The sequence below is a fragment of the Urocampus carinirostris genome, chromosome 10 (assembly GCF_059441175.1).
Source record: "Urocampus carinirostris isolate Australia breed hairy pipefish chromosome 10, RoL_Ucar_1.0, whole genome shotgun sequence".
Taxonomy (NCBI): Eukaryota; Metazoa; Chordata; class Actinopteri; order Syngnathiformes; family Syngnathidae; genus Urocampus; species Urocampus carinirostris.
In genome coordinates, this window is record NC_142358.1 from 43,974,706 (window position 1) to 44,002,165 (window position 27,460).

Sequence of the window (27,460 nt, forward strand, 5' to 3'; positions counted from 1 at the left end):
CGACAAGTATTTTGTTGTGTCTTTAGTCAGGCAGTTTTTGGGTCGTGCGTTTTTTGCACCGGTCAATCAACCAATAGGTGAAAAGCTCAGCCGGCTCGACCGGCCCCCTCATTTGAATCCCATTTTGTTACGATAAAAGCAAAGGAGGAAAGAAGAAAATAAATGACGGAACGCGAATGGCTCTCGGAATAAACTGCATTTCGCGTTTGATTTATGTGTTGACGTTTGCGTACGTGACGGATTCGATTTCTCTGGATGGAATCCGAATCAGGGCTGGAGGAAGACGTCTCTGTCCACTTTGCAGCCCAACAAAGCCACGGCAGCGTCCACGCACTCCATCAAGCCCTCCGTCGCTGAAAGGCAAAAACAAAAGAGTTTGTTTGGCCTGAAAAAGCTAGCGCCGCAAACGATAGTTCCGTCTCTCGTCCTCCACAAGGGGGTCCCGACCATCCCGCAAAGACCGCGAATAAGACCGGCGAGCGAGGTAAATCTCGACTCCGAAAACCAAAGCCTTACGTCGGAAACCTGACATACAATCGACTCGCATTTTGATACGTGCTAACGATTAAGCGATTACGGCGACATGCTAACGGCTAAACGCTAAGAGCTAGATGTTAACAGCATAATGCTAAAGGGTCACGCTCATCGCAACAGGCTCACGAGTCATGCTGATGACTACGTGTTAACGCGTCATGCTAGCAACATGCTAGCATCAGGGCTCCTTGGATTTAGCCAGGTCTCTGCAATGGTTAAAATACAACTGTCCCAAATGTAGCGTATTCTCACGAGTTGTAGCTCCAGGTCATCTTTTTCATGGGTAATGGATCTGGCTTTGGTGAAATACAGCATCTGCAGGAGTGGCTTAAGAGAGTTGTCAGCCCAGCTGTAACACTAGGTCAGACTCGCTTTTGTCTTTTAATCATCCGTGGTCTGTGCAGCCCTTTGAGACGCTCTGTCATTAAGGGCCAAACAAATAAACAGGACTTGACTAACAGCTACATGCTAACAAGTAGATACTGTAGAGTCATGCTGAAAGTGACTTGCTCACGAGTGGATGCTAACAACTGCATGCTAACGAGTCAACCTGAATCAAGAGACGGTATTTTCTACACTATAAGGTGTACCGGTGACTAAGACGCAGCCCCAAATATGGGTCTTTTGTCATATATTTTCAGTACAGAAAGCGCACCAAACTATAAGGTGCTACAGTAGGAACATCAACACAGTCAGATAGCTCAGTCAAACTTTATTAAAACGAGAAATAGAAGAATAGAAAAGAAGGGAAAAGAAGAAAAGAGAAACAAGAAAGAAAAAAATGGTAAATGCTCTGCATTCGTATAGCGCTTTTCAAGTCAATGAAGACTTCACCAAAGCGCTTTACAATCTGCTTCACACTCTCCCTTATACACACACTAACTCACCGATAGCGGCGTCAGCCATTCAAGGCAACTACCTGCTATCAGGGGCATTTGACATATATCACGGAGGCGCCTGGAATCGAACCTGCGACCTCTGGATCCCGAGACGAGCGCTCTACCACCTGAGCTAATGCCGCCCGTCGGCTACCGATCGTTTTCGATGTGTTGTTGCAGCCCCGACCGGGTCCGTGCCTACCTTGCTTGGCGCGGAGCCAGGCCAGAGCCTTGGCGGCCAGCAGCTGCCACTCGTCTCGGGCGTCGGGTTTGATTCCGTGAAGCCAGACCAGAGCCAGGACGGTGGCCCAGACCTCCTCGCCCGCCTAAAAGCACAAAAACACACCGACTGCGTGAAAGCCCACAACAAAAACAAAAGAAAATACACCCACACAATTTGGACCGTCCGGCCGTCACTATACTTAAAGGGACAGCGTGCGCCATTTGACAACCGACCGTCTCGTGTCGAGCAACCGAAATCGAGTGCTGAAATGCACGAGGAGGAATACAAACTACAGAGACTCAAAGTGACCGGAAAAAAAGCCATTTTCCTTCACGTTTTTTGTCCAGCCTACAAAAAAAGAAAAAAAGGGAGAGAAAATAGGGAGAAAAGAAACAAAAAGGGGGAAAAGAGAAAGATTGCAAGAAAAAAAGCAAGGAAAAATGGAAAAAGATAAAAAAGAAAAGAAAAAGATATCAAAAAGGAAAAAAAGAGAGGAAAATATAAAAGGAAGAAAAAAAGAATGAAAAGAAAGAAGTGAAAAATGAAGCAAAAAGCAAATATTTAAAAAAAGAAAAGCAAGAAAATGGAAAAATAGGCCGGAGAAAGAACAGATAGAAAATAAAAAGGAATATAGATCAAAATAAAAGAAGGAAAATATGAAAGAAAAAGAATCATAAAAAGAAAATGAAAAAGTAAAAAGGGAAAATAAAGAAATAATAAAGAGATTTCGTAGGAAGGCATGGGAGAAACATCTGTGATGCTCAATAAAGTCATATCTTAAGGCGGCTTGTGGCTGGAAACACCTAAAAAGACAAATCAAGGGAAAGAGAAGAAAGATCGACGCAAACGTAGCTCTTACTGTACTTCGGTATGACAAAGGTGCCCTGATAAATCGCTGCTGCGCTTTATAGTACGGACAAAACCTTTCTTTGTTTTTGCGCTCGACTCACCGCGGTGGGTTTTTGCTTTCGCAGCTCTTTGTGGCTCTTTCCCACGGCGTCGGCCAAAGCTTCCTGAAGCGTCCAGGAACCGGACGCTCTCTGGAGGGACACCAGCTGCAAAAGAGGGTCCTTGCGGGGGGGCGGTGGCCCGGAAGGCGCCGTCTTGCCGCGGGCGGGCGGCGCCGACGACTTCGCCTTGAGGGAAAACAGCCCCTTCTTCTTTTTGCCGGCGGTAGAGGGCACGCTCGACGCCACTTTGTTAGAAACGGCGTCGTCGTCGAAGTCTGTCAAAATAAAGTTTAAAGTGGGCTTAAACGTATTTGCTCAAGGTGTGTATTTCTAATCAGTCGATGTTCCTTTCGGCCGTCTCTTAATCTTCCTGTCTTTGTTTAAAGGTGTAGGTGTTTTCCGTGGGGGTGGTCTTTTAATAAAAAACACAGGCAGACGGGGGGGTGACCCAGAGTGAGTGCGGAGGGTGAGCTGCGAACAGCCAGTTGCTTGTCCTCCCGCTACTCTCCTGCTGCAGCTGGTCTTTGCCTGATTGTTCTTCTACCGTTAGCCAATTTATAGCTCTCCCGCACGTCAGTGGTCTGCTTCTAAGACCCCACGGGAAGGACCTCAAAAAGACACACTCTTCGTCCTCCGAGACGGCCTTTTTCTCTAAATACTACCAAAACTGCACGAAAACTGCCATAAATTAAACAATACCCGACTACCTGACTACCCGACGCTAGTAACCAATTGAAGCGCCGACACCGTCTCGCGACGGACGGATTAGAAAAAAATAAAAAAAACGAGCTTCTACAAATTTGCATGTGAAGGATGTCGGAGAAGGACCTGCCTCCGCACATTGAAATGAATAAAGAATAAATAAAACCCGGGAAAATTAAAGTAAGACATGTATTTAAAAGTATGAAATCATGAAATGTAATAGATATCAAATGTTTTTCAATAGATTTAAATAGTACATTTGAAATAATAGTGATTTCATACCTTAAACTCATTGCCTGTTATTTAGCTAGATATATTATTAACCTCAATTGTTTTTATTGCATTTTGGCACTCTTGGGCTCCCATACCCATGTCTTGCCTTCCCGGTTTTGATTGAATGTGGGACTTTTGGTGTCGTTTTTACACAAAATTGACAAAAACGGAGACGCTCGGTGTTAGCTCGTCATCAAAAGATTGCGGATTTGCCTTCGTATGCCTCGTCGTGATTCATTTTACGGCCCTTGGATGAGATGGGGCCCCGTTTGGCTTTATTTTGGCGCGGCTTCTAATACCCTAGGAGGAACACACGCGGTAGGTTCCAAAGACGCACTTCCGACGGTCGCTAACGTCACCGGGCGAAGCCGGCCTCGAAAAACCGACCCTGCTCGCCCCCTCCGCCGGCCACGGCACGGCCAGGCTCGCTCGTCCTAAGAGTAAGAGAGTCCCGACCGACGCCGACAAAGAACATCTCGGTGCTGGGGACACGTGCTTCCCACGCGCCGTAGAATACCTCTGCCCGTTCGCTCGCACTTGAACGAATGAAAACTTGATTCGAACATTCAAATAAAAACAGAACAAAAAACAATAACCCGACCACGAAATCACGTTACAAAATCAGTTCGAAAAGGGTTAGTCAGAAGCAGATGCTTCTATTCCCTACTCCTTCGTCTTCCCCACCAAATACACCGACGTCTGGGGAAATCATTACAAAAGTTCGGGATCATACTCCTATTTGATTCCTGCAGTCCAAATGATTCAAATTGGATGATTTAATCAAGTTTTTCACTTCGCAACTGTTATTTAAGGTCACCAAAAACATAGTGCCAGAAAACATCCAAAAATGATTCGCTCGGAAAGCGGCAAATGATAACTTAAGGGGCTGTGGTCAATTCAATTCAAAGGTGAGAACCACCAGGAAAAGTATGTGTGCGTCTGTGTGCGGAGTCAAACTTTGGAACAATTTAAAAGACGGGATCAAACAATGTCCAACGATGCACTTCTTCAAATTTAAATACAAAAAAAACATGACTGGCAAAATACAGGGATGAAGAAAATGGGATATGAGTGAGATTGGAAATACTGCGTTTAAAACTGTGGTTAACTTGTTGTTGCTATTATTATATCAGGACTGTTATTATAAATATGATGTTTATTTTTATTGTTGTCATTATCATTGGTGTCCCAGCGATGATTGGTGACTAGCGGCATGATGACGTTGAGGGATGGCTATTACGAAGATGAGTGTATAAAATATATGATTATTGTAATTATTATAATTCTTGATATCTGACCTATGGAATAAGTATAGCCATGAGATTTTGTTATATTAGACACGAGAGGAAAGGAGGATTTGTAAAATGGACCGTAAATTCCGGACTATAAGTCGCTACTTTTTTCCCAAATGTTCACCGCCGCGGCTTATCCGGTGAAGCGGCCGATTGATGTCATTTTTCTTAGGGCCGCTTGTGATTTGGACCGGTGGAACACGTGCGTCGAGGAAGATTTGAACTTCTTAGTTTATGCAAAAATTGTCTTTATGACAAAAGCTTTTTCAGATGGCGAGAAAGACACCTTTGATAGCGACAGTTATAGGGAGGAAGGTGAGGACCGTATACCGTGAATTTAACTATTACGGGATGCTTTTTTAACATCTACGTTTGATGCGTTGCGAGCGTGTTGTTATTAGCGTTTTGCTACCCTTCACAGTCCCGGTTCGGGATGAAAGTTATATTATTATTATTAAAGCTTTGAAAACTCTCTCGGTGAACCGTCTTTCTTTGTAAATATGTGTAACCATGTATCATATGTATTTGCAACTCTATTTTTGTCATGTATTTATTTGTATTTATTTTGGACACGTATTCTGATAAGTCTTGCACCGACCAATTAAAAAGAAGGGGCGTAACAGACGCGGGGGATGATGGGAACCGGGGACGGGTAAAGGTGAGTGTTTGTGAACGCGGGAGACAATAGTGGATATCTATTTTTCCCACCCTTATCTTTGGAAATACACACTATTTTTTCCTTGGATTACTTTCAACGGGTACCCCGACTCTGCAGGTCTGCATTAAATGATAAGTAGCTTGCTCTATCTGCCTAAGTAAAAGCCCAGTATTGCAGCACCTCTGGGAACGATGCATTTGCGCTGTTGTTTTTGGACTGTGAACTATTAGTTAATTTGAACTTAATATGATTCTTTGATTTTTGCAATCCGGGGATGGCATAAGAGCTTGCTCTGTCCGCTCCACGCATCGGCCCGGTATTGCAGTACCTCCGGGAACGGTGCATTCGCAATGATCGCAGCAAGGCTTTAGGGCTAGGACCTTAGCTTGGCCTTTTGGCTGAGAGTAAGAGTCCCGGCTCCTAGGCTTTGTAGCGTATTATGAACTGACCCGATAACGGATAATGGATAATGAATAACGAAGATAGATCAATAACCCTTAAAAACCCCAAAACCCCTGAGTACTTGCATTCGCAATGATCGCAGCAAGGCTTTAGGGCTAGGACCTTAGCTTGGCCTTTTGGCTGAGAGTAAGTGTCCCGGCTCCTAGGCTTTGTAGCGTATTATGAACTGACCGATAACGGATAATGGATAATGAATAACGAAGATAGAACAATAACCCTTAAAAACCCCACTAATATCTTCTTGGCCCATTTACTTGGACCTTGACTCAGTTCCTTAGATGGGAGCAAGCCCCTCGGCCTATTGACTTCAGAATGTATCATGATTTAACTGATAATAGATATTGGGTAGATGATGAAAATATAGAACAATACACTTATGCATAATCCCCCCCCCCATCAACAAATCTATTCAATCAAAAAAAACATTATTTACTGTGGGCGCATGCGGCTAATATACCGGTGCGGCGTGTGTATGTACTAAGTCGGTTTTCCTCCCGAAATGCGGTGGGTGCGGCTTATAATCGGGTGCGCCTTATAGTCCGGAATTTACGGTAGTTAATAGGGAAGATAAAGGGGTAGGGAAAATAAGCATCTGCTTCTAACTACCCCTTTTTGAACATATTATGTAACATTTTGTTGTTGAGTGAATGTTTTTGTCCTGTTTTTATTTGAATGTTCGAAATCAAGTTTTCATTCATTCATATAACATTTGTAATGATATTTATAATAACAGTTATGATATATGAATAGCAACAATAACAAAGTGAAGTAGACGCACTATTCCCAATCTCTCGTTTTACCCATTTTCTTCATCTCTGTATTCCACCTGTTTTTTTATTTAAATTTGAACATGTGAATCGTTGGACATTGTTTGATCTCGTCATGTAAATTGTTCCAAAGTTTTTCTCCGCGCACAGACACGCACCTACTTTTCCTGGCGGTTCTCACCTTTGGGATGAGGAATTGACGTCAGCCCCTTAAAGTTAGAATTTCCCTCTTTTCGAATGAATCACTTTTGGATGTTTTTGTTGACCTTAAATAGTAGTTGTGCAGAGAAAACTTTGACTAAATCATCTCATTTGAATCATTTGGACCGCAGGAATAAATGATGAGTATGATCTGGATATCCTACCCTGTGTATGGTTCTAATGGCAGGTTTTTGGAGGATGAAAAGGGGCTGGAGTGCACGTCACAGTGCAGTGACATGGAGTGGTCCGATATGACACACCGCCCCTTTAACACAAACAATTACAGAAGAATATAAATGTAAAAATAGCGTACCCTCAGCTTCATCCATCATCCTGCAAGGGCTGGCGAACGGCATGCTGCAGGCTGACAACGACAGACGGGTTCAGGGCTCGACAAGGACGGCCGCGGCGCAGTCTCTACTCACCCATACCCATGATTTGCGGCCTCATCAAACAGTTCCTCGCCATGGGATACGCCGACGCTGAAAAAAATAGGTCGAGATTTCCAGAGGCGCCATTGATTTACCGTCAAATCCGGACTACGGAGCGCACCTGATTAAAAGCCGCAGCTAACATTGTAGGGAAGAAACGATAACTCTATTTTGGTATCCATTGGCTCAGTGGGGAAATCTCCAGTAAGGAAAAGTGACAGGGTGTGTCACTATTTAGACACTCGTTTGCGTACCGTGTCCCCGATAGCAGGTAGGCGCCTTGCGTGGCTGGCACAGCTATCGGTGTGACTGTGTAAGTGTCGAGCATATTGTAACGCGCTTTAGAAGGTCTTCAGTGACTTGAAATCTGCCTTTTATGAAAGAGTCTCAAGGAGAAAGCCCTTTCTGAAAGAATTCCCCAAAAAGGCTTGTGCAGTCACACGGCAGACACAAATAAGAACTATGTGCTCTGGGCAATAGGGCCAAGATGGAACTTTTTGGGCTGAATGCAAAGAGTTACATTTGGTGTAGGAGTAACACTGCGCATCACACTAAAAACACCATCCCCACTGTCAAACATGGCGGTGGCAGCATCATGCTCCGGGATTGCTTTTCTTCAGCGGGAATTGGGAAAATGGTTAGAGTTGATGGATGGAGACAAAAACATAATCATCTCAAAAAACTGTGTGGGGTAAGTTTACCTACAGTGGCTACAGCGCGAGTGCCTTGTTTGCCTTTGCCACGTTTTAGGTAGACGATGGTGGCTTTTCCTCTGTGTTTTTCGCTGCCCGTGTCGCGGTTCGGAACAATATTGTCTGAATAGCGCTCCCCGTTAGCACCGGGGCTGCTAAAGGCCTCCAGTTGTTTGGTCCAGATGAGCCCCTTTTGTTGCCATATCTATTTTTCATTGTTGATTCCTGATGAGCCTGGCTTCTTACTGCGCGTTGTTGGTCAGTTCGCCGTTTTGTCCGCTCGCCCTTTGTTCTGCATTCACCTGTGACACAAGTCCGAGGCGTCCTCCACAAAAACGAGCAAATCTCGGCTTAAAACTCTCAAAGCCTTTTCGACTCGATAACGCGTAAACCGATAGGGCGACTGCCTCGCTAGGGTGCGGATGTTCTTCAGGTGATGTCACAGGAAGTCAAAGACGAGACAGACCGTCTCCGATACGTTATCCCGGAAAGGAATTGGAATAATGAAGTCAGAGCTAATCGACATAATGAGGACAAACTTGTTTAGACGGGAAATTCCAGGCTTGTTTCTCCCGGGTTTAAATGTCAGCGAAGCAATAACACTCGACTTGGTTTGGAACAGCTTGCGACGCTGACGGGAACTTGGCCGGGTCACGGCGACTTCTGATGAGAAACATGTGGACGATCGCAAAACGGTATTGGCTGAGATGGGTCGATTCTCTGAAAAACACGGTCAATTCTTGGAAGCATGCGGCCAGTAAGAAAAAAACAACACGCGATATGGCTGACGTGATGTGTCTGCCCCGGAGGGTATAAGAAAGCCGATTGTCTCTTAGACGAATGAGAACGCTGTTTGAACGCCGACGAATATCAATAAACGACGTCTCCCTCTCTGTCAAACTTCGCTGCGCTTTTGTGTATATTTTTGGGGCGGGGCCTATACGGTCTGCTCCGAAAAATATACCGGTGAAATAGAGATAGATATGATGCAAAAACATGTACTATTTTCTCCCATTTTGTAGGTTTTACGCTTTGGGAATCCCTTTTCAAATGTAAAAAAGTAGCGTCTCTCTCTCTTGTAGTCCGGAATTGACGATATATGAAAACGATGGCGGCCCCGCCTCGGCTTACACGGCACCGGGACGTTTCGCCGCAGCAAAGGTCCCCGCAGCGCTTCGCCGTCGTCTTTCCTGACGGCCACGAAAGCCGTGTAGCTGCTGCTGACGCCCGATTCCACGCTGACGCCGATCGCTTTGTCCTTGGCGCTCGCCCGCGGCTCCTCGGGCGGATTCGAGTGGGGGGCGTCGCCCGGCTCCGACTCCGCCTCGGACTCCAGTTGGCGAATAAGCGTACGAGCGCCCAGTCGGTGAAGGGCGGCGCTGCCGAGGGGACAGAGAAAGATAGATAGATAGATAGATACTTGATTCATCCCCGTAGGGAAATTCAGACTTCCAGCAGTCTACCCCGTTGTTTATTAACAGATGAACATGATGCCCTAGGGGTGCTTGTAGCGGAACGGATGACGTCACGCCAGTCCAAAAGTTCGACATCCCTGCGGCAGATGGAAATCTTTTCTTTGTGAAAATCCAGGGATACACCACCTCGTGTTAGCAAGTCCGCCTCCTCTCCGATTCCCCCCGGCTTTCGTGTCTCTGTATAGCGGCGCAGAAGCCGGATAGCTCCGGGTAGCTCCGGGTGGCTACACGTTAGCGTCCGGAATGCTAAACGTGAGCCACGTTTCCGCGAAACACAGCGACTGCGCACTCGATGATCTTATTTGGTCGTGAGTTCGTATTTACCATGATTACGGATGGTACCGAAGAATTATAACGCCGCTAGCCGCTTCGCTAGCTTCGGCTCTTCTTCCAAAATCAAAAATCTAAAAATCCAACGCTGAACGCAATTCTAGATCGTTTTTCAAGCCACCCGAGACCGCTTTACGATGCACTTCACCCGTTCACGCACACGCTCACACACCGATAGCGGCGTGGCGCATGCAAAGTGCCTAACTGCTTATCGAAGGCATCAGGGGTTGGGCGTGTCTTGCCCACTGAACTCAGAGGAGCCAGGAATCGAACCGGTGACCTCTCGGTCTACCTCCTGAGCATTTCTTTGGCCTTATGAAATGAAATGATCTGCATTTCTATAGCGCTTTTCAAGTCAATGACTTCCCAAAGCGCTTTACAATGTGCTTTACATTTCCCAATAGTGGCCGTTCGGCCATGTAAGGCGCTAAGCGGCTTATTGGGGGTTCAGTGTCTTGCTCAAGGACACTTCCACATGTAACACGGACGAGCCGGGATTCGAACTGGGATCCCTTGATCCCAAGACGAGCGCTCTACCTCCAGAACCACTGCCGCTAACTCGTCCGTGCCCAGAATATTCCTGGATAAAAACTTTCGTCATCTCCGGCCGTCATTGAGACGGGTTACCTTTTCACAGCTGGGAACGAAAGGAAGGCACGGAGGGAAGGAGAAACAATAAAGGAGCTTACCCGCCGTTTTCCGAGGGTCGAAGGGGAAAGCTAAGGCGAGTTCGTGTCGTTTGTCCGGCCAGCTTGTACTCCACCGTCACGCCGCCATTTTCGTCTCTGGAATTCTGCCAAAAGAAATGGAATGACCGGACGGGACGGAAGATTCCATCGGAGTACCGTATTTTCCGCACTATAAGGCGCACCTAAAAGCCTTTATTTTTTTCAAAAGCTGACCATGCGCCTTATAATACAGTGCGCCTTATATATGGCTCAATATTAAATTCGCAAGGTCCCGCAACTTACGCAACAACCGCCGACTCCATTTTTCCCCCGAACGCCAAGTAGTCCGCGGTGTATGCTGGGATTTATATACCGGCGTTTCATTGGCTAACCAATGTGTCAATCATCATTTGAATCGATCGCTATTGGCTAAAGTTATTCGGAGGTCAAGGGGCGGATCCTTTTTATCATTTACAGGCTGGCATAGGCTGAAGTGGCAAAACAAAGCCTGCAATTGGCTGAAAAAGATGAATGCGAATAGCACATGGTTGACGGCATACAGAAAGCATTTTTTACTATTCTGTATTTGTATTTTATTCTCCTGGATTTACTAAACTCACAGATATAAGAGGACCACGGCTGCACATTATTATTGAACACAACGACTTCTGTGAGCTACTCCGGCTATATATTTTCCCTGTATCTGGTTTCAGACTGAACTCGATGTTTCGGTGATAAGCGGTGCAGATAATGGATGGAATGGAGTGTCTATTTTTAAATGAAACTCAATTCCAAGTGTTTATTGTCATATGCACGGTAAAGTTGCGAGCGAAAAAGAAAATAGAAACTAAGGAATGGTTGGCATTTCTTGAATCCCAAGACTTTAACCTTCCGAATGATATTTGAAATAATGCATTTGAGTGACTTCAAACGGACACCGCATCCGCACGGGTAATAAGTTGGACTGAACCGTCTGACTGTTTTGTCCACGTTCCCATTGTAGCGCCTTATAATCCGGTGCGTCTTATGTATGTCAAATATAGGAGCAAAAACTATTTTTTCGGGGTGCGCCCTATAACCCGGTGCGCCCTATAGTGCGGAAAATACGGTACTCGGATTTCTTTGGAGACGGACGTTTACGAATCATCTGCTCCAAATGGGAAACCCTCAATGTTTGCACTGCATAAAAAAAATCATAGACATCAAATGAGGTCAAAAGGATCGACCGAGCGATATAAAAAGCCTGAATCATGAAGAAGGTGAGACAAATATGTTGCAAAAGTCAGTACACCCCCCATCGCAGAAGAAATATGGCTCAGACACCGGAATGCTCCTTCACTCCTCCGCGACACCGTGACTGAGCTCGGGGATTTTGGAGATTTTGGGCTTCTCCATCTTCCGCTTGAGGAAACCCTGAAAGATGTTTCATTGGGTTTAGATCTGGAGGCATGATTGGTCAGTCCGTCCCCTTCACACCCTGTGCCCCTCTTCGAAGTGTATTTGGGGTCATTGTCATGCTGAATTTTCTCTCCAGTATTCCACAGTACACGCTTGAGTTTGCGTTTCCCTTCATGAAATGCAACTCTCCAATTCCAGTGGCACTCGTGCAGCCCCAAACCATGGCATTCCCAACACCCTGCTCGACGTAAGAGCTCTCCCGGCATCCATCCTAGAGAAGAAATCCGGCTTCTACTTCCTAGTTCGTGTGTAAACATACTATACTGCATCTCCAGCGCGCTTTGATATCTTTATCGTTTCATGTCTGGTGCGTCCATTCAATAGGGTTGGTGTCAAGAAGAGGTGAGTTGTTTCTTATGAAAGCCTGATGCGGTTGAGAAAGGGTCGGAACGCTTTTTTTCCGGCCATCGTTTTACTGTTGTGGTAAATACACTTGCATTTGTAGAAATAGATTTGCATACATGTAGAAATGTAGAATAGATTTGCATACATGTAGAAATTTAGAAAGACTTGCTTACAGTAGTGGGAAAAGGTCGGGTAGACATCCTTGAAGATACTCTTGGCAGACATTAAGTTTCCTTGAAGATAGCGTGCAAGGGACGGGACGCTCTGTACTTGATACGTGATACAGGACCGCCTTTTGGGGTGTACTCAATCGAAGCCTAATCGTCACTACCAGCTTTAAATACATTGTCATGTTCCTAGCTCTGTGAGATCTTTATTGACGCATCAATAAAGTGACATCTCCCTCCGTAACGAGGCTGGCTCCTGTCTATTTCTCTTATCCACATATGAGAAGACTTTTCTCTCGATTATCGGACCTCCAATTTCTCCAACATTACCACGGAGGAGGACCTCTTGAAGCCCAAAACATACTTCTATAAACCTTAAACATAGAAAATATACCAACAAATTCAACTCGTTGGTAAGTAGGTTGGCGTCTGTAGTTGTATTTTTGAAGTAACTCTCTTCCGTCGTGGTATTTGGGTCGTATATCTGTCGTCATATTTCTCAATATATTATATATATTCAAATTCGGTCAATTGCTTTAAAAAAGCTCGAGTAACACCGCCTTAATCGAGGGGTCTCCGACTCGATCCGAGCTAGGGTCCGGGTAAGGTCGGGCCGAATGGGCTTTTCCACAAAAACTGATAAAAAACATTTTGCTCTTTTTAAAGGGACACTCTTCCATATTTGTCCACTAGATGTCGCTCTAATGTGAAGTTGTTGGAATGATATACTGTACATATATTTATCCTACAGTCGACATGAATATGTTATAAGTGTTCTCGGCCCTTTTTGAAGAGTTTTCAGCCCGTAAGCTGTTCTTCAAGGCCATGAGTTGTTTTTTGTACTGCCTGTCCCTTTATCTCACATAGCCATGGGTGCAAGTTGCCCCGGAATAATCGGTGTCATCGTTTTCCTTTTACGCACGCAATAACTCAAGTTGTTTTTCACCGAAAGCGATGAAAGAAGAAAGGAGGTGTCCGAACAGAAACCAGGCGTGCGAAAGAAGATGAACTCTGCGTAGCAACAGTTAGAATGCGATCTCAACCAGTTGGATAGAACCCCTCCCTTTAGAGAAGTTGAGACTCATGTACGATCGGGCCAACCCCAATAAAAAGAGGAAAGAGATGGAAGATTTCTTCAGAGTGATTTGGGAGATTGGCGCTATACAATCTTCCATCGCTCTCCTTGCAAGATATCTAAACTGATCAGATTCTCTCTTGTCTTTTTATTTCAGAGCGTTTTATCGTAAATGTCTTCAAACTAACATAAGTGCAACAAGGAAGACTACCAACTACGATGACTGAAAGGGAGCCCCAGAGCAGCCATTTTCTTCCCATATTTAACCGAAGAAAGACAAAAAAAGGGAAAAAGAAAGGAAGAGGAGGATAAAATAAAAAAGAGGTGAAAAGAAAGCAAAAAAAGGAAAACAGAGAAAGAAAAATGAAAGAAAGAAAAGAAAGGAACGAGAGAAAAAAAGGACAAAAGCGAAACGATGAGATTTTTTTCTTTCCGTTTCTCTTTTTTGAGGTCGGCAGTCACTCAGGAGGTAGAGCGGACGCCGAAGCCCTCCTGCTCCCGATAGGCCGTCCGGTGTATGAGAGTGTGTGCGAATGGGGAAGCGTGAAGCACATTGTAAAGCGCGTTGGGAAATGCGGACCATTATTTTGTCTTATTTCTTTTCAAAAGTCATGAGGTGCCTTTCGCTCACTTTCAGTATTTTGTCTTCTCAGTTCCGGTGGCATGACGGAATTACGGCGGCATGTAGTGCACAGGTGTCAAAGAGGCGGCCCGCGGGTCAGATCAGGCCCGCTTAGGGATTGAATCCGGCCCGCGAGACGACACTCAGAGAAGCGCAAGAGAAAAACGAGCTGCAGGTTGAAATAGGTCCACTTGATGTTGCCAAAGCCAGGTGTCTCGAACAAAGACACTGGACCTGTATTTATTTATTTCTCTCTCTCTCTCTCTCTCTGTCTCTTTCTCTCTTTGCGCTTTCTTTTCTCTTTTCTCTCCTTCTGTCTTTCTATTTCTCTTTGGATTTCTTTCTTCCTCTCCCTTTCTTTTCCCCCTCTCTCATGACTTTTTATGTTTTGTTTCTCACGCTCTCCACCTCTCTCTCTCTCTCTCTCTTTTTCTTCCTTTGTCCCGCCCTCTCTCCTTTTCCCTCCCTCTTTCTTATTTCTTTCTCTCTCTTTTCTTTCTCTTTAATCTTTTAGTCCGGCCCCCGACAGAATGTTTGTTCTATGGCGTGGCCCCCCGAGTTCAAATGAGTTTGACACCCCTGATCTAGTGGAAACATCATACACAGTGTCCTTTTGACTTTCCTATGAAGGCGTGGGCTTCAAACCATCAACCTTCATACATTGACTCAAGTACAGTGACCTATTTTCCCTTGACGAAGTGGGCGTGGCCTAAGCAGCCATCCGGAAAAGGAGGACGAAACGGCGTTTGGCGATGGCGTTCCATCGCCCGTTCCCCCGTCGGCCTAGCATAAAAGAGGGCGCGCCCGCTCACCTGCGCGCCCGTCAGCCTGGCATAAAAGAGGGAGCGCTGGCCCTGGAAGATGGCGCGGAGGGGCGGGGAAAGGGGCGTGGCCGACACACCCTCAGGTAGCTCCCACGCCAGCGACACCTCCTCCACGGCCGCTTGCAGGGCGAAGCCCAAGGATTGCATCACCTGCCGGGAAAGGAGACTTTTCTTAAAGGGACAGCGTGCGAGCAAAAGTACTCGAACCCTCGTATATACGAGCTTAATTGAAATACTCGTAAGTCGAGAAAATTGTAGGAAGAAGAGGAAAATCATTGGCAGTTATCCCGCTGCTACAAGTACCATCAAAATACGCTGCTTTTCTATTTCGTTTTTTTCTTTTTCTTTCCCATTTTTGCTCTTTTTCTTTTCCTCGATTTTTCTTTTTTCTTAGTTGATCATTTATTTTTTTCTTAATTTCATTTCCTACTTTTGTATCCTTTATCCTGTTTTTTTTCTTGGTTTATTTTTCTTATTTTTCCTACTTTTCACTTCCTTCCTTTCTTCTATTTTTATACTTTTGACTTATTTTCCCTTCTTTTCTTTTTTTATGCATCTCCTATTCTTTTCTCTTTTATCTATTATTTTCATTTTCGTTCTCGTTTCTCTTTTTTATTTTGTTTTTCATTTTTTGTTGTTTTGTTTTACTTTTTCTCTTCTTGTTTTTCTGTCTTTTCTTTTTTAAAATAATCTCTTCCTTTTTCCACTATGGACCTTTTTTGTATTTTCTTGCATTTATCTTCGTTTCCTTGTATTTTTATTTTCACTTTTTCTTCTTTTTTAATTATTTTTCTTCTCTCTTGCCGTTTCCCCCCTTGTCCATTTCTTTTCTCATTCCCCGTCTATTAAATTCCTGTCCTGTTTTATTCTTTCCACACACCAAAAACTTGCAAAAAAACCAAGAAGAAAAACGGTGCAGTTTGTTCATTTTAAGCGTTCCACCTCGTGCTTTTTAGTTGCTTGACAATACCCTGGACAGCTGATGGTCAAATAAGACGCACTGTCCCTTTAAGAGGGGATGCGCAACATTGGAGTTTTTTTGGGGGGTCCCACCTTGGGCTGCATCCTTTCGGTGCCAGTGATGAACTGGGCGTGGCCTCCTCCCTCCTCGGCCAATCCGGCGATGAGGGCGGTGCTGGCGCCTTCGCCGATGCCGAAAGAGAAGCACCTGACGTACGATACGATCGTTTTGTTGGCGTACGCGACAATCACTTGCATTCACAAAAGGCAACGACGAGGAGAGGGCGGAGCTAAGATAGAGGCGTTTCCCTTTTGCCTCCCCGGCCGATGGGATCCCGGAATAGTCGACGGCAGATTTTACGATGTTAAAGAAGAAAGCGTTGTAAAGGTCACGAGTCTTTATTATACCTTACCTTGGAGTGCCATGTCTAATCTCAGTGCATAACGTGTTTCACTACGTTGTTATCAATGACTATTAAAAACTATTCAATTCAATTAAAAATAACAAAGTGGGATTGGGGCACTATCTAGGGACAACTGAAGAAAAGCCTGGCCAGAAGGAAACGTCCTCTTTCTGCTTCGGTTTACTGAAAAAAAGCAGGTGACTGTCAGGTCTAAACGACCGCTTACGTGTGAGAGAGCTTCAAAAATCTTGACTCATCGTAGAAGACAAAGAAGGAAAAACGACCATCCCCCCTGGACAGCCATGGGGGGGTGGTGTGAAACAAAGACAGGAAGACTACGAGAAACCAAAAGGGGGCATTCAGCTGATTAGAAATACACACTTTTGAGCAAATACGTTTAAGCCTACTTTACAGTCACTAGAGCACATGAACAAAAACGGCGCACCACCAAGCGTGATCTTTCCTGGCAGGCCCCGTGTGACACCTTGCTGACTTATAAAGTACGCCTTGAAGGTTATTGCTTTACATAGAAGTCATCCAAAAGACAGCAATCGATGGTCATTTTTTTTAAACCGTTGAATTTTGAATGCCATTGAAAGATTTGAAAGAAACCTTCAGGAAATTGTCCCTTCTGAAAGCAGACCTTTGGAGACCGCCGGTTTACAACACTAAAACCTTTGCACATGTGTCATTTACTTTGGCCATTTAGTTTGACATTTTGAAAGAGTTGTAAACGTTTGACTCGTCTTTCCGGAAATCGATCGACGATCTGCACATTTGCGCGGGATTATGGTGCTTAAAACGGATCCTGTGTTGCATTCGCGCCCGTTTATTTTAGGGTCTAATTTGAATATCGGCAAATCGTCCCGTTCAGAATTTGATTTGACCGCCGTGTCGATCATCATTCGAATTGGTTACTACTGGCTGAGGATATTAGGAGCTACGGGAGGCTCATGCGGGCTGGGGACCGTAAAAAAAAAAACCTGCTATTGGCTGAGAGCGGTGTCAATCGAAATGTCTAAGGACGAATATCGGGGTGAAACGAAGGAACGTCCGGCGATGCAGAAATACTTGAAGGCGGATTTTTTTTTTCTATCTGTAGGCCTTATCGAGTGTTTCGGAGTCAATATTTTGCAGTAGGAATGTCCTGAACAGAATGAGACCACGTGTTTGAGGAAGCTACTTTTATGTCGAGGTAGATTGACGTTATAGTTTTGGGATCTTGTTTGAGACCGACGGTGACGTTCCTCTGACGAGTCCGTTTCGAAATGCCGAGAGTTTACGCTTTCCCGCGGTAGGCGACCGATTTCGGTGACGCGGTACGGGCACCTACGGTCCGACAGGAACATTTTTGAAGACGGTTCGGGTTGTTCTGACCTGTGCGAGTCGGCGTTCTTCTTGACCAGGCGCGTGACTTCTTTGGTGTTGCCGACCTCGCCGTCGGTGAAGACAAAGAGCTGCAAAGCGGGTCAAAGGTTTCAAAGTCCAAGGACCGATTCCGGATGAGACGGCGTCGACCGGCGCCATCCGGTTCACCTGTCGCGGTTGACCGGGCAGGAGAGGCTGCTGGTAAATATGCCGGAGGGGCCGGAGGATCTCCGTTCCTCCCAGGTCGGCCCTCATTCCCTCCACTTTGGAAAGCGCCGCGTCCAGGTTGGCTTCGTTGTACTCCACGCTCTTCCTGCCCGCGACATATTTTTCAATCGGATTTGAGGCAAATTGGCTTTGGTAGGACGTACGCCGCGGTTCTCACGGGAAGACGTGCTGGAAGGAAGATCCGAAGCTGTAGATGTTGAAGAAGCAGCCCATCGGCAAACTCTTGAGGAGCAGCAGCAGCGTGTCCTGCCACGAGGATCGCAACATCCAGGTCAATGTTCCCTCTAAACTGGGTGGGTGCGCAACTGCGCACCGCCCAGAGCTTTTCCGCGCACGAGAAAATCTAGGCGGCTCACAAAAATCAAATTGCTAATTAAAAAGCGAATTAAGTCAAAGTAATAGTGCATGAAGGTCAAAAAACACGGGTTCCCCTGACGCTGCGTTATAAATGCGGTATCTGGAAGTCAATGTCGAAGTAGAACCAAGTTGAGTCAAGTCAGTAGAGTTTTTCGAGAACCGGCTTCTTCGGCTCGGCTCACTAAAAGAAACGGCTCTTTCGGGTCCTAAACGGCTCTTCAGATAGTTTTTGCTTCTTTCATCTCTATATGACAAAATATGATCTAAAATGATGCACAAAATGACTTGGAAGGGGGAATAGAACCAAAATGAAAAAAATACCAAAATGAAAAAGTCGTGAAAAGCTGAGGAAAAAAAGAAAAGGAAGAGAAAAAGGAAGAAAAAAGACAGAAAAAAAGAAAAGAAACAAAGGAAAAAAGTAAATAGAGATCAAAAAGAAAAAAGTAACAGCTCGGAAAAAATAAACACAATGAGATTTTTTTTTTTAAAAATGGAAAAAAACAGGGAAAAAGAAGAAAAAGTTGGTGCTGCATTCAAATCATTTCCAACGATACCGAGTCAATCTTGTTGCCGACATTGTACTTCTACTTAAAAATGTGATTCAATACAGTTGTGTATCGTGCAACCGACTCCATAAGTCCCCAAAAATGTGAGTATTAGGTGACAAAAGATACCAGAAAAAAAAAAGAAATGGAAATTTTGTGAAAGAATTGTCAAAACGAATGACGTTTGTAGGCCGTCGTACACGAGTCGATTCGTTCAAAAGTGAAAAAAAATGTTTGCGTTGCCGGAAACTCAGCAAAATGGAAGTCGATGTCAACTTTTGGACATGTTTGATCACGATTCAGTCGCCACACTTGGGATTGCCGTTGCTCTATGTGGTTTCAAGCGTCGCTCACCCGCTTTGTGCGAAGGCTCGGACCCGTAAGGAAAATGACGGGGAAGATTGATGGAGGTCAAAGACCCCTCTTCCCTTCCCTTAGAGATCAACAAAGGCGAGCTTTACCCTGGCGCTGCCGATGCGGCTCTGGTCGCCGGCGCCGGCGCCGATGGAGCAGTCCATGCTTCCGGAACGGTCCAGCAGGAAGACAAACTCCCCCCGCGTGGCCAGCGGGGGCGCCGGCGGGAACTCGGGGTAGAGACTCAGCATCACCACCGCGTCCCCCATCAGCGATCCTGACACAAAAAGATTTGAACCGCCTGTAGGGTACGTGACCGCTTCACACGGCCTACGGACAGATTTCGACTGCGCTTCCCGAGGACTACAACAGGGGTGTCCGACGCCTTTCAACTCGGGGGCCGGACTCGTCGATCGAGGCGAAAGGAAAAAAGAGAGAAAGAAATAAAAGAAAGAAGGAGAGAGAAATAGTTGTGAGTCAAGGAAAGAGAGAAAGGGATGAAAGAGAGAGAGAGAACGTGAGAAACAAAAGGGGTAACAAGAGAAATATAGTGAGGAGGGAACGAAAGAAATCCAAAGAGAAATTGAAAGCGAGAGAGAAAGAGAGAAAGTAGAAAGAGAAAGGGGGAAAGCAAGAGAGAGAGAGAAAATAGAGAGAAAAGAAAAAGGGAAGAGAGAGCAAAAGAAGGTAAAAAGACACACAGAGAGAAAGACAAAGAGGAACAAAGAAAGAGAAAAAGAGAGACAGAGAGCGTGAAAGAGAGAAAAGGGAGAAAGAGAGAGAGAGAGAGATAAAGAAATACAAGTACTGGCAACATCAAGTGTACATAGTTCAACCTGCAACTCGTTTTTATCTTGCGCTTCTCTGAGTGTTGTCTCGCGGGCCTGATTTACAACACTCAATTAACACTTAATACGAGTGTCGAGAAGGAATCCGCGTGACTTGATTTAGACATTTGATCCTTGAACTGACCGTGGCGTGTTGTCAATACGTGTTTTGTGACCGTTAAAAATGATATCGTTCGTTTATTCCGATACGAAGTTAGCCTCTTCCGATGATGTTGCCAATCCGTGATCAGAATCTCCACGTGGCAAAAATAGAATGACGATCTCTCGGTCTTCTCTAGTCTTTGGAAGCGAAATCAAAAGCGGACCCGAACGGGATACCGCACTTCAAACCGTAACAAGTCAAGACGGGGAACGCACCGGGCAGGGCGGACCCCGACCCCGCCTCGATCAGCGCCGCCGGCCGGTGGGCTTCCTCGTAGTAAATGAGCAGCTCCACGTCTCGGTCGAACTTGTGCCCCTCCGCCAGTTCCACCTGAAAGGGAGGAGAGCGGCGTCGGTGGCGCCACGGCCGGCACAAAACGGCGGCGGCGGGGGGCGTACCAGCGCCCGCGTCCGGTCCCCCTCCGGGTATTCTAGAGGCCCCAGGGCGCACTCCGACTCCACTTTGGCCACCCGACGGGAGGACGTCACCCGGGCCCGCAAGGACAGGGTGTACGGCACCCGGGAGGCGGGCGCGGATTCGGGCCGGGCGCCTTCCGACGAACTTCCTGCGAAAGGGGCCGGGTGAGGACTTTGGCGCGGAGGATCCGGGCCCGGCGTACTTACCCGCGGGCCGGTAGCGAGGGTTGAGCACGGCCGGCAGGCAGAACCTCAGGGCGCCGTCCGCCTCCAGCCCCAACTCCACCACGTACTCCAGGCGGATGGCGGCGCTCTGGCCCGCCGGCAGCTTGCCCACGCTCAGAGAGAAAACGTCCGAGCTGTCCCGGCTCTCCTCCAGGAGGAAGGCCTGATGCCCGCCGCTCAGGGCATCCTCGTACTCCTCTCGGGCCTGCGACGCGGACGAGAAACCTCGGTACCGTTTACGTTCGCATTCATAACTCGTTAGCACGACTCATTTGCATGTCGCCGATAGCATGTACGGCTAGCATGACTCCTTAGCATGTAGCGGTCTCGTTAGCATGTACTGCTAGCATAACTCCTTAGCACGTAGCGGTTACCATAACTCGTTATCATGTATCCGTTAGCATGACACCTTCGGATGTAGCCGTTAGCATGACTCGTTAGCATGTAGCTGTTAGCATGATTCGTTAGCATGTAACGATTAGCACTTAGTGTTTGGCAAGTCTCGTTTGCATGTAGCCATTAGCATGTAGCCGTCAGCATAACGTCTTGAGATCAAGAGGTCGCAGGTTCGATTCCCGGCTCCTCCGTGTTATATGTCGAGGTGTCCTTGGGCAAGACACTGAATCCCTAATGCCCCCAATAAGCAGGTAGGCCCATTGCATGGCTGCACGGCCGCTATTGGTGTGTGAGTGTGTGTGTGAATGGGTAAGTGTGAAGCACATTGTAAAGCGCTTTGGGAGGTCTTCGGTGACTTGAAAAGCGCTCTAGAAATGCAGAACATTTAGCATTTAGGACGACGCTCAGCAAAGCTCGGCTCCGCTCAACCTGATTTCGTCCCCAAAAGTTGTTGAGGTTTGGCTAAAGTCGGAAAAAGTCGAGAAAAGTAGGTGAAATTTGGCCAATCGTCAGCAAAAGTTGATGAAATTTGTCCCAAAATGAGCAAAAATTGTTCAGAATTATTTTGGGAACGGGTCTCTCCTAAGCCTTTGGCTTCAACTCGTCGTCCCTTTTTTCGTTTCACGTCGTTTGTTCATCCTGTCACGTGAAATTTGTCGCAACATGACTGAAAAGAACAAATCCATCAGAAAATACAAAATAGTCATTTGGCAAGAAGGTAGAACACAGGAGTTGGGAAAATTTGGCAAAAGTTGACAAACATCAGCAGAACTTTTTTACTAATTTGGTAAAAGTTGGAAAATAGTGACAGGTGTTGGCAAAAAATTGCCAAAAATGGATGAAATTTGGAAAAATATTGGAAAATTTGACACATTCATGTTGGATAAAGTTTGCAGTAATTGGCAAAAATTCCACAGGTGAAAATGTGTGAAATTTGGCAAGGAATCGACAAAAGATGGCCTCGTTTTGTCAAACGCCGAAAAACGCCTGGAAATGAGGCTAAAATTGGAACACGTTGACAGAAGTTGGCAAAATATGACGAAAGCAGGAAAGCAAAAGTTGAGGAAATTTGGCAAAACCTTTGGCATAATATCGGCAAAGACGGTTGTAGAGCAGCGTTATTTTTGTCCTGTAGCGGGCGCTCACCTCTCTTTTCTCCTTGACTCGCGCCACGATCTCCGTCGGCCCCACTTTGGCGCTGAAATGGCAAACGGCGGCGTGGCCGGGCAGCGGGAAGACAAAAACGGCCTCGATGGCGTTCTCTTCTTGGTTTTGGTACTGCAGGTTGGTGAGAACGGACGCCACGTGGTCCTTCACCTCCACTTCCACCTCGATGGCCTTCAGAGGAACTGGAGGACCCATAGCAAAATCTACAGTTCCGCCGCCCGGTCGCCCGAGTTACTTGCAAAAAGGATTCTAGTGACTCGCGACCTTTACCAAAATGGAACTCATTTAGTAACTGGATTACTCTGAGTAAAAGTATCGAGTTACAAGGGGAAGGAACTATTTCCCCTACTTTGAAAAGAAGACGGGTGTCAAAGAATTTTTCTAAGCGGATATGAAACACGGCGATGACTGGAGTCGCTTAAATTCTTCCATTGCCAATGATTATCTAGCATGACGCGAGAAATGACTACAAAAGGGGAAAAAATAAAGACAAAAAGAAAAAAATACAATAACAAAAGGACAATAAGGGATAAAATAAGAAAAAAGAAAAAACTTGGCATCATTATATAAACACAGCAACGCGGAAAAACACAGGAAATAAAATTCAAATATTCGTAAATCTCCAGAAAAAACAATTTGAACCTTACTTGAACCTTTCTAAGCTTCCCCCCTGCCCCCACCTCGCTGGATCTGACCATCTCTGTCTGTCCCTCACCCCCTCCTATACCCCTCTCTGGAGAAAAACAAAGCCTGCGACAAGGACAATACAAACATCTTCTTTGTTCTCTTCTTTCCTCACTGTAAAATGTGAACCTGGAGTGCCACGTCCAATTTCGTTGTCACAATATGTTTAACCCATTTTGTAACAACTACAATAAAGGCATATTCTATTCTGCTCCACCAATAGAAAGTCATCAACACAGAATCCTCCCGTAACGCATAGAGAGAGCAATCGCAAGAGGAAAAGGCCGTCGATTGGTCAGGAGCCGGCTCCCTTCCTTCGCTTCCAAGAGATGTTTCTTTTGCAAACCGCACCGGTCGGGCGCTGTCAAAACTCTCATTGGCTCTTTTTTTTTTCAATGCACTTACAAATACCATATTGGTCACCAACTCTATGTAATTCATATTTTGAATAACGACATGATGCGACGTAAACAACTCCGGGAACAGCGAAAAACCCCTTTAGTCAAAGTAACGGTCAAAAAAAGTCACGAGTTTGATGAGCCCTTGCTAAGAAAGTGTATGAGTGTGGCAATCCCAAAACCGGCAACGAGGTACGCCCAATGATGAGAAAAACTCTTACCCGGTTGTTCCTTGGCCGTCAGCAGTCCACAGCATCGTTCCATCGCTCCTCTAAAAGTGTTGGAGAAGATTGATACAATTACAACGGACTACTCTTTTTTAATCACAAACTTCACATTATTATCATAAACTCAGAGCAGTTTCTAAGCACAACTGTCATGATTACTGATGCGGGGCACCCGAGTCTGCTCCTTTGGCGCCGACCGCCTCGGACGCCGGCTGCTTGTCTCTTTTTAAACCCCCGTTTTCCTGTCAACCGTTGTCAGTCTGTGTGCAAACCTCAGCTCACGCTAGGCTAGCCCTTTCGACCCCGACTCTCTCCCGTCCCGATTCCTGTTTGATTCCCGGCTCCGACCCCTTTTCTCAACTTTGACTACGTTTTTGCTCCCCTGTCCCGGCCAGCGATCTGTTTTTTTTCCCGCTCTCGACACCGCCATCGCTCGCCACGGAAATACCACTTCCGCGTCTGAGTAACATGCTCCCCACGACCGGCGATCTAAGGATCGCGTGTACAATCCTTTCCCTTCTTCCCAATAAAACTAAGAGAAACGCACGCAAGTGGGTCCCGTCTTCGTTCTGGTCCCGACAACAACGTTGTATCGATTTCTTTCTGCCTTTTATCCTGGTCGTCTTTTATTTGATCTTTTTTTCCACTCTAAAGTCTTTATCAGACGCTTACCCTGGAGTGCCGCGACTAATCTCTTTGCATATAACTTTTGCGACTAAAAAATATCATTCATTTCAAGAGTGGAATCCAAAGTTGTAGCCAATCACAAAATAGAAAATCATCAGGCCGGGCAACAGTGACCAAAACAGACCTTTTTCGAAAAACAAAAATACCACCGTGGGCCGTGAAAGAATGCTAGGCACCACAAACATAACACACTTTTAACACCATTTTATGGACTGATATATCTTTCTATATATCTATATATGGAAGCCATATCCCCTAGTGGGAGGTGGCTAGAGGTAAGAACACATTCATCAAACATACATCCTCCTTCGCTCTTCCCAACCTGACACTGAACATTAAGCCCACAGCACGACGAGGGCCGAGTTGCCAAGCGAGCCAAAATCAGCATGCGCTGCTTTACCCCCTCTGCATCATATGCATTTATATCAGTCATTTTTAACTATCCTTCGCCACTCGCACACCCTTGCATCCGTTAAATTAAGAGACCTCAGATCAGAGCCGGTTTCACCCCATCCTTCCAACCCGATTAAGGCCTTCCTCTCATTCCATTTCTCATCACTTTAGCACTCAATACTGTTTTAGTCAAACGGCCTTCATCCATTCTTTTCTGTCTCCGATTCTTTTCATCAACTCTTTGAGCAAGCTCTTTCTCACCACACCAGTTCTTCTCCTAACTTCCTCATTCCTTGGCCTAGCCAGTCATGTCACTCCACACCTACTACGCAAACATCTCGTTTCAAAGACCTTTAACCTACGACGCCTCTCAGCCATACAATGCGATATTATATGGAATCGTTTGAGTACTATTCGACAAAAATTGAGTCAATCAAATGAAAGAATCAGTCAAGAGATGAACTTTATTAAGTGGCTGATGGTTCGCAGCAACGCGACGGCGTCATGATTTTTGAAAAGAAAAAATCTCAAAAGTTTCATGTTTTAACGATTGTATGACAACACCAATAGGTTGAACACTAAGAATTAGATAGTGGTCGTGGTCGGGGATGGAAACACTTCTGTTCTTTAACTGTGTCGCCGAATGGTTTCCACCCTGACATTTCCCAACAAACATTTGACTTAAAAAGCTGATTTTTTTTTTTTTAGAAAAACGTTTTGTTCTTAAACACACACATCGATACCATAGGAATTTATTATTATATTATAGGAATAATACCAATTATAAGTATTATCACTCACTGACTTAATATCCCCACGCTTGTCTGTTAGTTGAATAAAGCTAACAGAGTGGATTTTTTTAGCTTTTTTTTTTAGCTCTTTAGCGAGCTAACTTTCAACAGATGACCAAAACTTGAACAACTCAATGTAATATGGTTTGTAAACAAATGTACTCAATAAGCATTTTCTATAATTTGCCATAACAGAGTAGAACTTTACATCTCATCCAAGTAGAAGACATTTAAACTCCAATAAAAAGTAAGGAGAGTCAACATTGAAGCTAATCTGTTCTTCCATAGTTGAACTAGCGCCAAAATGAAATGATGTCACTTCCTGTCAATGGCTTTTATGGAATTGTAGTCTTTTTGGGGGGGCAATGGAACACATTCTAACAGGGTGGATCATTATTAAAGGCGAAATTTGAACAAAATGGCAACTCAGAATAGAAGTTCATAACGTTGACTTGCATAACGAAATGAAGTTTAATGTAGTTTAAAAAAAGAGTTTATAATTGAACGGCCTACACCTCTTGAGGAAGTCAAATGGAGCATGTGTCTGTTAAGGATGTCACGGAGTGTGCGGTTTCCTGATGCGTGCGAAGATAAGCAGGACATTGTGGTTCAGTCTTGAAGAACATTTATTCTTAACAGCAAGCAAACAAGAACTCGTCTTCATCCGATTCAACAAGGCAATCAACAACACAAGGAAAATATAGTGTGTACGTAATGACGTCACCCAATAGAAAACGCCTTACCGCAATTCCACGAGTAAGAGCGCCATAGAAATGGACAAATCTCATTACGTTGAATTGCACAAAGAAATGAAGTTTAATGTTTTTAAAGAAAAAAAAAAAAGTTTATAATTGAATGGCCGACACCGCTAGAGGAGGTCGACGACATTGCACTGCGGACAGGACTAAATGGAGCAGGTATCCCGACTAGATACATCACAATATTTGAAAAACTTTTAAATTGGTTGCAAACACTTCAAGTGTATATTTCAAGTACTTTTTGTAAATAAAAATCAGGGTAAGATGCTCACCCACTTTAAAGAAGTGACCATCTTTCAGCTTGATTGAAAACACAAAGGTTTATGTCTAAGTGACTTTATGAAATCCACAAGAGCATCGCTGTCAAACAAAAAGTAGGAAAAAAGCGAGGAGACATTTTTGGAGGCGCCTTGCGTGACGTCACTTACCTGGCACGCGTTGGTCAGATTGTTTTGAGAAAAAAAACATTCAAAGCGAACTCACTTTTACTCGACTTTCTTGAACCTTTTATCACTCGGATGAATAAATAAGCTCGAAATAAAAGAATAGATCAACAAATACCTTAAAGTTGTCTCGTACGCAGGAAGCGAAGACGTCAACTCGCCTCTTCAAGTGCACGTGAACGCGCACGCGAGCAGGGGTGTGTTCTGGGTGGACGCGCATGCGTACTGCGTCTGCGCTGCGCCTCGAAGTCACTGGCGGCCATCTTGCGTTGCCCTCCGGTTTAGTCGCGACAGAGTGAGTGTGGACTGACGGCCATCTTGCGTTGCCTCCTCGTCAACGCGCCGAACTTCATAGATTCTCGCTATTATTTTTTTATGATTTTGTTTTCATTTATTTCTAACAATCTGCTATGACCCTAATTTATCCTAAAAAGGATAAGACATGTTGCCAAGAGTAATTTTGTGTGCCGGTCCAGCGCTTCTCGCCATCGTCTCACGGGCCGAATTAAGACCCTTGGCGGGCCTGTTCCGGCCCGCGGGCCGCCTGTCTGGCATCGGTAGTTTAGAAGTTGGGAATATAAGATAAATATCTCAAGTTTAACCCTAACCCATTGAGTAGCGACCCCAAATGGTGAAAGAGCC

At 45.3% G+C, this 27,460-nt stretch overlaps 1 protein-coding gene and 1 pseudogene across 2 annotated transcripts; one reads left to right on the top strand and one right to left on the bottom strand.

The window, feature by feature from the left end:
- Positions 1-243: 243 nt before the first annotated feature.
- On the bottom strand, positions 244-27,007 carry LOC148359009 (von Willebrand factor A domain-containing protein 5A-like). 2 transcript variants are annotated; one of them, XM_088345955.1, is made up of 19 exons: positions 26,937-27,007; positions 23,741-23,790; positions 22,417-22,619; positions 20,857-21,079; positions 20,632-20,798; positions 20,449-20,563; positions 19,351-19,520; positions 18,145-18,233; positions 17,928-18,072; positions 17,769-17,848; positions 16,081-16,195; positions 15,016-15,177; positions 10,558-10,661; positions 9,195-9,442; positions 7,372-7,422; positions 7,254-7,304; positions 2,586-2,860; positions 1,615-1,738; positions 244-353 (listed from the first exon to the last, which is right to left on the bottom strand). In XM_088345955.1, the coding sequence occupies exons 2-19, from the start codon at positions 23,781-23,783 to the stop codon at positions 268-270; spliced, it is 2,451 nt and encodes an 816-aa protein (XP_088202081.1). In that variant the 5' UTR covers positions 23,784-23,790; positions 26,937-27,007; the 3' UTR covers positions 244-267. The 2 variants fall into 2 exon arrangements, with proteins under 2 accessions (XP_088202081.1, XP_088202080.1); XM_088345954.1 differs by having other exon boundaries at positions 7,366-7,422.
- Positions 5,737-5,860, top strand: LOC148359010 (U2 spliceosomal RNA; annotated as a pseudogene).
- Positions 27,008-27,460: the final 453 nt, after the last annotated feature.